General features: G+C 40.0%; 1 protein-coding gene across 4 annotated transcripts; it reads left to right on the top strand.

Annotated features, from left to right (window-relative positions):
* Window positions 1-1816: 1816 nt before the first annotated feature.
* LOC100692979 (F-box/LRR-repeat protein 3) lies at window positions 1817-11584 on the top strand. 4 transcript variants are annotated; one of them, XM_005466873.4, is made up of 6 exons: window positions 1817-2110; window positions 5132-5336; window positions 7160-7324; window positions 7426-7548; window positions 8128-8299; window positions 8508-11584. In XM_005466873.4, exons 2-6 carry the CDS (start codon window positions 5133-5135, stop codon window positions 9146-9148), a joined length of 1305 nt encoding a protein of 434 aa, XP_005466930.1. In that variant the 5' UTR covers window positions 1817-2110; window position 5132; the 3' UTR covers window positions 9149-11584. The 4 variants fall into 4 exon arrangements, with proteins under 4 accessions (XP_005466930.1, XP_003445831.1, XP_013127114.1 ...); XM_003445783.5 differs by having other exon boundaries at window positions 1817-2157; XM_013271660.2 differs by having other exon boundaries at window positions 1818-2121.
* Window positions 11585-12387: the final 803 nt, after the last annotated feature.

Here is a 12387-nt window from a genome sequence, read left to right as displayed (position 1 = left end):
TTTTAAACTTTCAAATGGAGCCAATAATAATGTGTTCATATCAATCCTGACATTTCTGCAGATGACAACTAAGATTAAAAGAAGCTGATTATAATAAAGACGCATGGATTTTGAGAGCATTTATGATTCAAACTGATAACCTTTCTCATGTCTTCTCTTTTTCTTTTGTAGTTTTGTTGAAAACATGGTAACAAATATTTCAGACGTTCAAGATGAAACTGGCAGATAAGAGACTCCTCGCTGCGTGAAGAGACGGCGATGCAGTTGGAAGCCTGTTGTGACTGCAGTTTTGATGATCCTGATCACCGACTGTTTTCACTCAGATCAATAAACAGCTGAGTCTGAGTGCATAACTGCAGCGTATGGCAGAGGAGACATTCACTGTGCAGAACAACACAAAGCAATTGGAACTGGAAAACAACCAACCAAAGCAAAACTGTTTGTCTTGTTCTCCAGCAAACCCGTCCTACCTCTGGAGACCCTGACGCACTGACGTGCTCGTGCTGCCTTACTGGCCGGGTGGAGCATTCTTCACGCTGCTTCTTTCTGTGCTCAGAATTAATGAAGTGGCAATTGTTATAAGGATTGCCCAGCCAAGGTCAGGCTTTAAATTTAATAAAATTTAATTTGATTTCAGAGATATTAGGCACATGAAAGATACTGGAGACCAAGGTAATGCTATCTAGAGTATGTTTCTGATTAGACACAATATTTCTAAGATTTTTATGGCTGAGCATAATGACCTCAGTTTTATTGGAATTTAGAAGTAGGGAATTACAGGTCATCCATGTTTTTATGTCTTTAACACATGGCTGTAATTTAACTAATTGGTTTGATTGAGCTGGCTTCATGGATAAATAAAGCTGGGTATCATCTGCATAGCATTGTAAGTGTATGCAGTGTCTGTATTAATATGACCTTATCACTGACCAGTCTTCACTGTGCAGGGCATGGTGAAGGAGAGTACACACTTATGAGCCAGAGGCCTGTTGAGCTGAATAATGCCATTGCCACTGGGACAGTGACATGCCAGGACAGGACTGTGTTCCCAGTTTGAAGCAGAGGATTAGTTAAAATCCTGTGGTAAGACTGTTTGAACATGACACTACCTGTGCACAACCAATATTTTATCCTGACTGAGAGAGAGTAACAGTCTATATTTACTTCCTAGTATGGTGGCCTACTCTCTTAAATATAGTGGCAATTGTTCTCCTGTGTAACCCCAACGCTCTGCATGTCCACCACTACAGCATACACTTCTTTCTTTTTGCTTGTACTACTGTCTCCAAACCAGATATCATAGCAGGTCTCATTATCATCTTGTAAACCTTTGCTTTCAGTCTTACTAGTTTCTTTCTGTCACAAATCACCTGTGACACGCATCTCCACCCTGTCCCCACCTCTCTGGTGCTCTATTTGGATGGTTGACTGCAGGTATTTAAACTTCACTCCACTCCTTGCAGTTTTCCTCTTACACCTGCCTCACTCATTCACACACATACATTCTGCCTTGCTTCTACTGGGTTTCATTGCTCTTCTCTCCAACACCTCCATTTTTCAGGTGGTATATAAATTAAGTTTATTACTGTTGTTATTATCATTATGATAGTTAGTATCATTATTATTGGTAGATACTTTTTTAAAATTTTTTAATAGGGATATTTAAATTACACAGCATAAATGTCACCCTTTGGATTCATTTGGATTCAATGTCATTTCTTCACTTTTCATTGAAACCCCTACAGCTGTGTATGAAAACATCTTAGGGTGAAACAGCTCCCCCTGCCGACCGTTCACGGTAACAGCGGAACGGCTGTAATAAGCCCACTGGCTGCTCCGCACAACAACACAAACGCCATCTTTAGCTGACAAGCGAAGTAGCGAGGCTGAGAGTTGAGAAGCGAAACTAGGTCAGGCGCTCGGAAAGCCAGCACACTTTTGAAAACCTCATTTCACCAGCTTCCCGGCAGTTTTCGCTAACCTCTCGACACACCGTGCTGTCGTATGGTCCAATGTGTTTGATCGGTCGGCCAGCTCGGACGCAGTTTTCTTGTGTCGGTCCCGGTTGACGTTCAGTGATCGTCTCTAAATAAACAGCCCCACGGAGGAGGTGAGAACCAGGTGAGGAGGGTGAGGATAAATAACTGCCGCAAACCTGTAAGTGTCTGATGGAGCTGTTTTTAGTCACTGGTTTATGTTAAGTGGGTAGACTTCGCTAAGAAGTTGCCAAGATGTACAGCTGGACTGAGCTAAGCTAACTCCTGACGGGTGTGTTGTTGCTGTAAACTGCGGTGGCATTAAACGGCGTCCACAGCGTGGTATTTATGCGTGGAAAAAGGCGCTTTTATTAAAAGACAGCATCAGCGAGGAGAAGCTAACTTTGAGCCAGCCTGTCCAGACGGTGCTGGTGGTTGAAGCAGAGGGAGGCGTGTCCTCCATTTGTACTGTTTTCATTTTCAGGTGGGCAGAAGAAACGCTGAAGGAAACACGTAGGCTGTTCCTGCAGTTAATTACCAGAGTGTGTGAGGCAAAACACGCGGGATGGCCCAGTGCACACAGTACACAGGACAGACTTACAGGATAGACGGAAATAAACATGTTGCTTTCTAACTTCGCGTACCTGTGAGAATCGACCGATACTGGGGAAACGGGAAAGCCGATCGAGGCAGTAAGCTGTTTTAAATTGTTAATGATTAAAGAAACTCGTCACGAGTGTTTTTGTTTGGAAAACCAGTCAACTAGTTAAGCAGTATCCATGCAGCCACAGGTTAAAACTAAAGAGGTATTATTAGAAAACAGAGTACACACACACTTATATATACACACCTTAGTGGAGAGCAGAGTAAATATGCTTTTGTGATGTTCTTTGAAGTTTTTTTTTATTCTTTTCGATTTAGTTTTTTGGTTTTCAGACTGCGTTTGCTTTTCCCGTGTCCATTTTATTCTTTAAACATGTTCAGCATTAGTTTTCATTAATTTAGCTGTTAGTTTTATTTTTTTTGGAATTAAGATAAGATAAGATAACGTTTATTGTCATTGCGCAGTCATACATAGTAAAATAGTACTATGAAATTGGAAAACTGTTATGTGTTTTGACAAGAATGACAGGTCAAGATACTTCATTTATATATTACGTGATATAAAAATGCAATATTATTTGTGTTTTCATGTTTTTTTACTAAAGTCCAGTGTTTTATTTTTTGCAACTGCAGCGGTACGCAAACGGTTTGATTATTTAGATTTTATATGTATTTATATATAACTTTGCATTCTGTATGTAAACATGTGCAAACATACATGGAAATACAGTATAAAACGCAAAATTGTTTGTACAGTTCTAACAAGCTTGAAAATCGATATTTAGTATGACCACCTTTGTTATTCAACACAGCCTGAACAGCTTTTGTGTAATATCTTTAGTGGGTTTCAGGAATAGTTTTTCAGAGTTCTGTACTATGAAGCGAGTTTTTTTTTTTTGTTGTTGTTTTTTTTTGTTGTTTTTTTTTTTTGGTCTGGGTACCTACCCCTAACCCTATATTGCCATGGTAACCTATGCCATAGACCTAAGGTTCCAGATTAGAGTTCAACAGGTATGAAATCATTGCCTATTGACCATTCCTGGAAGATCCCTCAGACCTCTGTGGGGAGAGCATGAGGATCTATTTATTAAACAGTGCTGGGTGTGGAGCCGAGAGGATAAAAGCTAAAGCTGTTGAAAACAGGTTCTGTTCAGGCTGTGTGTTTTGGATCATTGACAAACTAAAAAGAAAAAAAATGCAGCTGTTGCCAGTCAGGTGCTTTTCAGATACAGTACATGGTAGATCAAACTCTGACAGCACTTCTCTCTGAATGCATTTCCTTCATTTTTGTGCAGATTCCCCACACCAATGGCTGAAATGCAGCCCCAAAGCATAATATAGTGGCTTACAGATGGCTTTAGATGCTCACTAGCAACAATTTAAATCATGCTGTTCATCTGCTAAAGATAGTTTTTAAGGCCTGTCGCATTTCTTTGTCCAGTTTTCGCAAACTTTTTGAGACACTCTGCACACCATACTGAGATATTAGAAGTTGTTGGCTAATAGTACTTTGGAGGTCACCTTGTTGGTGCAAAAATACTATTTTGATGGTTAGCAGATTATGCTATCTTAAGCATTTTTCACAGATTGAGCTAAATACATTGGAAACAGATTGTGTCCTTCTTACAGGCTACTAGTAATGAAGTGCCCGAGATACAATGTAAAACTGGTTCTTTGCTAAGTCAACTGTTATGTGTTGACACTACACTGTTAATTTATCACTGTGCATGTGCAACAAGATTATGGGTGCTCCCCACCAACTGTGCAGGAATAAAATATAAATGGTAAACGGCATGAATAAATGGCAAACAAGAGAAATTTATACAGTCAGGGGGATATATACAAAACAAGAGAAATGTATACAAAAATAAGAGAAAGGCACATTAAAGAACAATTGACTGAAAATGAATGAATGAAAAAGCAACCAATGTCTAGAGATGAACTGCAAAATGCCTTCTTAAATGCTGGGTAACTATTATTCAAACGCACTTAAGAAAATACAAGGAAGTCGAGCTCATTTTAAGCAAAATATAAAGAAACAAGGGGTGGCTCAAGAGTTTTGCACAATGCTGTAGTTTTAGTTAACTGTAAAAACCTTTGTCCTCAAATGTTCTAGATAGTCTTGTTTAATCAACTGCTAATTTTTGACTAGCTGAATTCACCAAGTTATTGACCTAACCATGGGGTCATGTGATTGGAGTCTAATTTAGCACGGAACCCCTGACAAAGGAGAAGCACTCCTCCTGGTTTTCATTGATAATCTATAGGCACTGGTAGTTTTGTCATCTGGTCATTTTTCAAAAGAGTCCATGTTGCAAATGTTGCTATGAAATGATTTTTGTTTTTGTTTTTAATAGTTCATAACCGAAAGTAAGCAAATCTATCAATAATTAACCAGATTATCCAATAAAAATATTTGTGGCTTTAGGGTCATGTGTCAGGCTTCCATATATGGGCTGCAAAAATAAAAACAACTGGGATAACATGCCCAATGCTGAGAAGAAAAACTCAGCCCATCTGTCTGGATTTTAAACCCTCATCTGTTCACCCAGGATGAAACGAGGTCTCCAAGGGAACAAGCAGGAGGATGGAGGTGGAACCAGCGGTGGGTGTCAGAAGACTCTTAAACGGTCCCGCAAGCAGAGGAGGGAGAAAGATTTGGAGGACGAGGAATCCCGCTGGGAGTGTCTGCCACAGGAGATCCTGCTCCACATCTTCCAGTACCTGCCTCTACTGGATAGGGCTTTTGCCTCCCAGGTACCAATATAATAATGAAGTAGCATTTATAGCTTCTCTTAGTTTACAATATGTAGCAGGGGGCAGTATTTATTAGTTGTAAGAACTAGAACAGCACAGTCACATTTTTTTTTTCCCTCTCATACTCATGTGTAAGCCTTGTTTGTATTGCTTTACTTACACGCTACATTGGCATTATTATACCTAATGGTTGCTGAGTTTATCTGATGGAGGATTATGAGCCTTAAAGGCCATAAGTGGGTGCTTCAGCTTGACTGTGATTGTGATACATGCTGTATTTGTACATATAATGAGAGAGGTCTTCATTCGGCTAAACTAAGAAGGTAAAGCAGGGTTCTGTTAGTTTGTGGGTATGGGGTCATGTTTCAAAGCACTGCCTCAATTCGAACTGCTGCCAGTTTCTCTCTTTTTTTTTTTTAAAGTTGCAGCATTTTGCTGTTAATACTTTAGTGGAAGGTTATTCATTCATGAGGGAGATCAACAAGATGTTTTCAGTTTGTCTGCACAAATAAAATGCAGCATGAGCAGCTGAGTGGTAAATATAATGGAAAATGCAAAAGCATATAATATTTTAATGTTTGACAGCTTTGCTGCTGCAGACAAAGAACTTCCCCAATTCACTTGCTTGTTAAGCTAGTTTCAGTGGACTGAGACCAAATGCATTGCAGTATTATATAGTAATACTGTTTATGAGCACATTTTAATTTATGTACAAATTTTAAAAAAAAAGCAATATAAAGTAATCAACTGTCTCACCAGCAGATCTCACATCGGGATAGTCTGACTTCATCGTGCTGCAGTTCAGTTCAATTTTTATATCAAATCACAAGAACAGGTCTTTAAGATTATTCAAGATCTCGTATGTGAGGAAAAGGATTTTAAATTTGATTGTGAATTTAACAGGGAGCCAGTGAAGAGAAGCCAGTCAGTTTTCTGGTGCTTCAAGTTCTGATTAGTCATTTTCCAGCTCAAAGCATTTTAATAGAGCAGAAAAAAGGAACCAGCTGCACAACCAAGGCGTCCGAGTTGGATCCTCCAACTTCGAGGTGGGAGATTCAGTAGATATTGAAGTTTGGATAGATGGTATAAACAAAGCATGCAGGCAGAAAGGCTAAGGCTTTGCAGTTAAAAAGAAAAGTGGTTGGACACCAAAATGAGTGATCTCCTTTGGCCACTCTTCACCTCTCCACTGTCTCATGACTTTAAGCTTGGTAGTTTTTCTACCAAAAGAAAAAATTAGTCACAATCCTGCAGAGGGCACCCAGCAGCAGAAACGTATAAGAAATGTTTTATTTATGTGTTATGTATATATTTACACCCATGAAACAGGCAGTGAGGATTTTGACACTTCTTAATTTCCTTTCACACCCAGTTGTCTAAGGAAGCTGATGCGATGCGGCATGTTTGAAGGTTCTTACGGCTTCACACATGCTTTATTAATACCGCTGGCTCCTTTTTAAAAAATCATTATTAATATTAAATACTTATTTACCAGTTTACTGTGCCATGTCAAACAGATGCTACCTACTGCTACAAAATATTAGTGGTATTTATTTTCATATTTTTTTTAATTTAATTTCTGAACATTATGATTGCGTAACTCAGCAGGAGTTTAAACTGTAAGCAAGCGGATGTACAGTGTTGCTATTTTCCTGTTTCAACAAGTCATATCCTCGACATTTGTGCCAGGGTGACGCCTCTAAGATTAATTATTGGTTTCTCTTCTCTTCGTCACATTTTGTCCTCTTGCCTGAGGATGGAAAAAAAAAGAAGTGTTTTTGTCCTCAGCATGAAAAACTGAGAAGTTTGTGTTGTTGCTGCAGGTATGCCGGGGCTGGAACGAGGCCTTTCACATGCCAGAACTGTGGCGATGCTTTGAGTTTGAGTTGAACCAGCCAGCCAGCTCCTACCTGAAGGCCACACACCCAGACCTCATCAAACAGATCATCAAGAGGCACTCGGACCACCTGCAGTATGTCAGCTTCAAGGTACGAAAGAGAGGGGGGCAGTTTGAGGTTACAGCAGTTCAGTGAAGTGGATTTTTATGTGCTGCCCAACTCACAGTGTCATTTTCTCTGTGTGCTGCCAGGTGGACAGCAGCAGAGAGTCTGCAGAAGCAGCGTGCGACATCCTCTCTCAGCTGGTGAATTGTTCTTTGAAAACTCTGGGGCTCATCTCCACAGCCAGGCCCAGCTTCATGGAGATGCCTAAGGTCAGCCTCAGCAAGAGGGTCACGTCGTGTTCATTTTCAACTAAAAGCAAAGCTTAGACGTGACACCACAAGGTGGGGCGTGAGCTTTGCAGAGCCTTAGAAATGAGGCATGACTGAGAAGATTTGAGAACCACTGAAGCACTCAGACATGAGCGTCTCTGAATTGTAACGCACCGCAGAGATCTGAAAATCCACCGCTTTAGAGCTCCTTTGATTAATGCCTGAAAGGAAGCTGGTCTGATTAAAGTCAAGTGCCTGTGGGAAGGTCTACAAGTTGATATCTCCAAAATCTTGTACTCAGCCCCTGTTTTCTTTGAAACTTTATCTCAGAAGACAGATCCCACAGATGCATATAATGTAAAAGAAACTCTGTGGATTTGTGGTAATTTGCTGTGCCGCGGTCTTGTTTTGTTTGCAGCTTTTATTTTACAACCACCTGCACAAATATGCATCTACTCGTAGACAAACCTGAAAGTTTCAGTGTGTATGCGTAGTTGAATTAGATGCTTGTTACTAGATCTGTCTGCAGATTTCTTAAATAAAATGTTTGCTTATTGTTTCTCTCTCTTTGTTCAACAGTCCCACTTCATCTCAGCACTGACTGTGGTTTTCGTCAACTCTAAATCCCTGTCCTCCCTGAAGATTGATGACACGCCCGTGGATGACCCGTCTCTTAAAGTCCTGGTGGCCAATAACAGCGACACGCTCAAACTGCTCAAAATGAGCAGCTGCCCTCATGTTTCCCCTGCAGGTACTGACAAATGAGAGAAATTAGGGGCCTTAATGATTAGTAATGACTAATTAGTCATTGTGTAGAATTTGATTGATTGATTGAGAACTGTTATTGCTGAAATTGTAAGGTTTCTCCCTTGTTTCTCAGGGGCTTGGGTGCGATTTATAGACGTGTTGTACAGGTTGCCAGTAAACACTGCATTTATTTTTTGGGCATGTATTTCCAGGCATCCTGTGTGTGGCTGATCAGTGCCATGGCCTGAGAGAACTGGCTCTCAACTACCATTTGCTGAGCGATGAACTTCTCATCGCCCTCTCCTCGGAGAAGCACGTGCATCTCGAGCACCTCCGCATTGACGTGGTCAGTGAAAATCCCGGCCAACAGTTTCACACCATCAAAAAGAGCAGCTGGGACGCCATGATGCGTCACTCGCCTAAATTTAATCTGGTCATGTACTTCTTCCTCTACGAGGATGAGTTTGGCCCTTTCTTCCGCGACGAAATCCCCGTTACGCATCTGTACTTCGGCCGCTCCGTCAGCAAAGACGTGCTGGGGCGCGTCGGCCTCAACTGCCCGCGTCTGGTCGAGCTGGTGGTGTGCGCCAACGGGCTGCGACCGCTGGACGAGGAGCTGATCCGCATCGCCCAGCGCTGCACGCAGCTGTCTGCCATCGGCTTGGGAGAGTGCGAAGTGTCCTGCAGCGCCTTCGTGGAGTTTGTCAAGATGTGCGGAGACAGACTGACGCAGCTATCCATCATGGAGGAAGTACTGGTTCCAGATCATCGCTATGGGTTGGATGATATCCACTGGGAGGTGTCAAAGCATTTGGGTCGCGTCTGGTTCCCAGACATGATGCCTACGTGGTAGAGCTCTGGTAGAAGGCTCATCTTTCTTTTTTTTTTTCTGAAAACATGAAGAAAACTGATTTTATTTTAATAACATGTATTGATTTCAGCTGCAAATTTCTGTATATAACTTGTATTTAGGTGTATATTTATAGATTATAATATACGTAATTTGTAACATTTAGTATCTTGTTTTCTTCAGCCCTTGAATACTGGATAAATATAGTGTTTGAGGGTTTGGGGGTGTCACTTTTCCAGGGGGATAAACAAATATGTCTGGCAACTAGTGGCCTGTTTATGCTCGCCGTTTTTGCCCTCGCGAACGGTGACGTACGACGAAAGTGACATCACATCCGCTGGGTCAATCCGCGCCTTTTATTTGTCATTCTGGACAATCGTACCAGAAACTTTTGTAGCTTCGCACAGGTGTCCGTGTCATTGCTGCAGCAGCTGGGTTGGCGGTGCACTCGTGTCAGAATTAAACCTCTTGTTTAATTCTATCATTGTAGTTGTTTTGCTTCTGGTTTTGACTTCTTCTCCTGTGCCACCGCTAATGTGGATGTTTTATGTCAGCGGTGACACCTGTCATTCAGGAAAATCCTGCTTTAAATGATACTATGGCGACGTCACGGTTGGCGTGCAGAACGACCGATCGGGTGAGCATAAATGGACCCTAATGAGTTGTTTCATCCACACAAGATGCATGTAACAAATATGAATCGGTTACAAACTAACAAATATTCCTTTTTGCCTTGTAATTGTAATCCCTTTAAAATAAATCAGAAACTTTAAAGCTCTGAGCTTAATTTCACTTAAACGAGTTAACATGCAGATGTTAAAGAGATTATCATCACCACACTGAACCCAGCGTCTTTGAAGCCAGGCAGTTTACTCTTTGTGTGGTAGAGAAGTACTTGCAGTAGAAGGGGATGATCACCATTATAAGCTAATGTATTTTAGTACGCATTCAAAGTACAAGAATTTTATTTTATTTTTTTCATGGTGAGGTGACAGCTTGTTATAGATCGTGGTTGCTGATCATGTGACTAAAAGGAAGGAGGCAGCACAGACAGTACTTACTTGTTTTGTCTGCTCCTGCCATCCATCACTGTGTCACTACTTCAAAAGCACATTCAAATAAAACTGAACCTCATGTTTCTGCCCTGTGTTTGATTTCGGACAGCTAATTGTGCAGGCGTTTTTCTTTGGTCGCTTTGGCCATGATCATGTTTGTCTTCATATACTGTATAAATATGTGTATATATAAACATATATGTGCGTGCGTGTGTAATGTACGAGTTTATTTTCTGCATTGCCTGCACCCACGTTCCTGTAATTGTAAATATAAAATCTGTTATATTTAAAAACAAATGTAAGAGAGAAATTCTAATCATATATCTGTACATTTAATGATTCCTTTCAATGCACTTTTACCCTAATGAAGGTCCCGAGAGTAGCATTAGGGAAGGAAATTGGACAATTTTGGAGCTAAATGGTCACAGGATTTAGCAGCGGTTCTGCAGTCTAATAACTCTGAGCCACCTTTTGTAGTTAACTTGATTTTATAATGTTCATTTCTTACAAATATTGAGATGATAAGAATTTAAAGTGGATTTATCTTGTTTTTTTGTTAACTGACACACAGTCAGTCAATCATCCTGGGAAACCAAAACCCACTATATAGCACAGTCACTGATGAAGCTTCAATTTCTAACTTGAAGAAATATTAGCGTGATTTAGGAAAATTGTAACTAATTGGGAATTAAATTCAGAATTTCGAAGGTTACTTGATTGATGTGCGCACAGTTGTAACGTTAGGGCTGTGTTCTTCAGCCTGTCACAGACACAGTTGGGCTTTCACAAATGAAGCGGATGGTTGTAGATGATATTTGTAATCGTGCAGCCCTGCAGACGGGACAGTATGGCAGCTGAATGTTGATGTAGCCGAGTGTTTTCATGAATGTATAAGCATGAAATATTTATCTTTCTCTATTGTTTTTGTTGCAGTGGACTGAAAGCTGATTTAAGTTGGACACCTTTTAGTCTGTCAGTCATTATGTTCTGAGTTTACGAGGTTTATATTTCACCTTGTCTGTTTGGTTTTTTTTACTTTTTATTTTTTGGGCAAATGTTAATAGAAGAGCCACTCCTTTATATTGATATTGTACCCTGTAACAGGCCCTGTAACGTCTTACTTGTAAGTTTTCTGTTTCTGCGAAGCTGCCACGCCTGACAATGGACTTTGTCCTTTACTGACACACAGTACAGTTTATGGTGTATCTATACAAATACAAATGCACATATGCTGTCTGTTGGTTAATATTAACCACATTTGTGTTGTGTTTGCACATGATTATCGTAGTATCAGAAAACTGGCCGAGTAAGGGCTGCAGTTGTATAGAGAACAACATGTTGTTTATATTCAATCTAAATAAAGCTGCATTGTATTGAGAAGATTTTTTCGGAAAGTAAAGTCTCGTTCTTTTCCCGAAGAAATGAAGCATTCCAGTAAAAATCCCTTTTAAAAAATATATATATATATTTTGTACTATAAAGACAATGATGTGCTTCAGTTCACATGAGTTTAAGTTCTTTGACCTGTTTCAAGATGATATTCAGAGTTCAGTGAGGTATTTATATAGATACAGACTTTATTAATCCCACACTGGAGAATTCACAAGTTACAGCAGCACAAGGCTCAGTAAGAAAAATCGCATTAGAGATATATGAGGAAAAAATGAGGAAAATTAATTTTAAAAAAAAGACGATGTACAAATAAAACAAGCAAAAATACTATAAAAGCAAATTTTTATGATGTGCAAATGGTTGCTATGTACAGTAAAATATACTAGAAGACGTTTCACTAAGCTGTTTGTTTAGGTGTATATATAGTGCACTGGGAGAGATAATACATACACACATATACGAGCAGGTATCTATTCTATACGCCTATTTTAAAGTCTGACTGCTTGCTCTGTACTGCTCCAGGAAGTTAGAAAAATGTTGCCATTGTGCTACAGTGGTACAAAATCAGTGAGAAATGTGAATTTAGATATCATAAGATGCTTTCATAACTCTCTGAGAGCAATAAAATGCAGTGTTGTTAAAGATACCTCGAGTGTAATGTATTAATTAGGAGCAGACTGTTGCTGGATTCTCTTTAATCCATATTTAGCCTTCTTTAAGTCTTTTCTCTCGATCCTTTGTCCTATTTGACAGTTTGTGCAAAACATCTTATTCAGAAAGGCTAAAGGTTTATTA

This window comes from Oreochromis niloticus, linkage group LG1, assembly GCF_001858045.2.
Source record: "Oreochromis niloticus isolate F11D_XX linkage group LG1, O_niloticus_UMD_NMBU, whole genome shotgun sequence".
NCBI classification, from domain to species: Eukaryota; Metazoa; Chordata; class Actinopteri; order Cichliformes; family Cichlidae; genus Oreochromis; species Oreochromis niloticus.
The sequence above is the reverse complement of the archived record's forward strand: the minus strand, read 5'-3'. Positions and strand labels throughout refer to the sequence as shown.

What these genes read in the sequence shown, in the direction of transcription:
- LOC100692979 (XM_005466873.4), top strand. Translation starts at nt 5,133, where the DNA reads ATGAAACGAGGTCTCCAAGGGAACAAGCAGGAGGATGGAGGTGGAACC. An exon ending in TGCAGTATGTCAGCTTCAAG is followed by an intron (nt 7,325 to 7,425) that starts GTACGAAAGAGA and finishes GTGTGCTGCCAG; the next exon opens with GTGGACAGCAGCAGAGAGTC. An exon ending in CCCTCATGTTTCCCCTGCAG is followed by an intron (nt 8,300 to 8,507) that starts GTACTGACAAAT and finishes ATGTATTTCCAG; the next exon opens with GCATCCTGTGTGTGGCTGAT.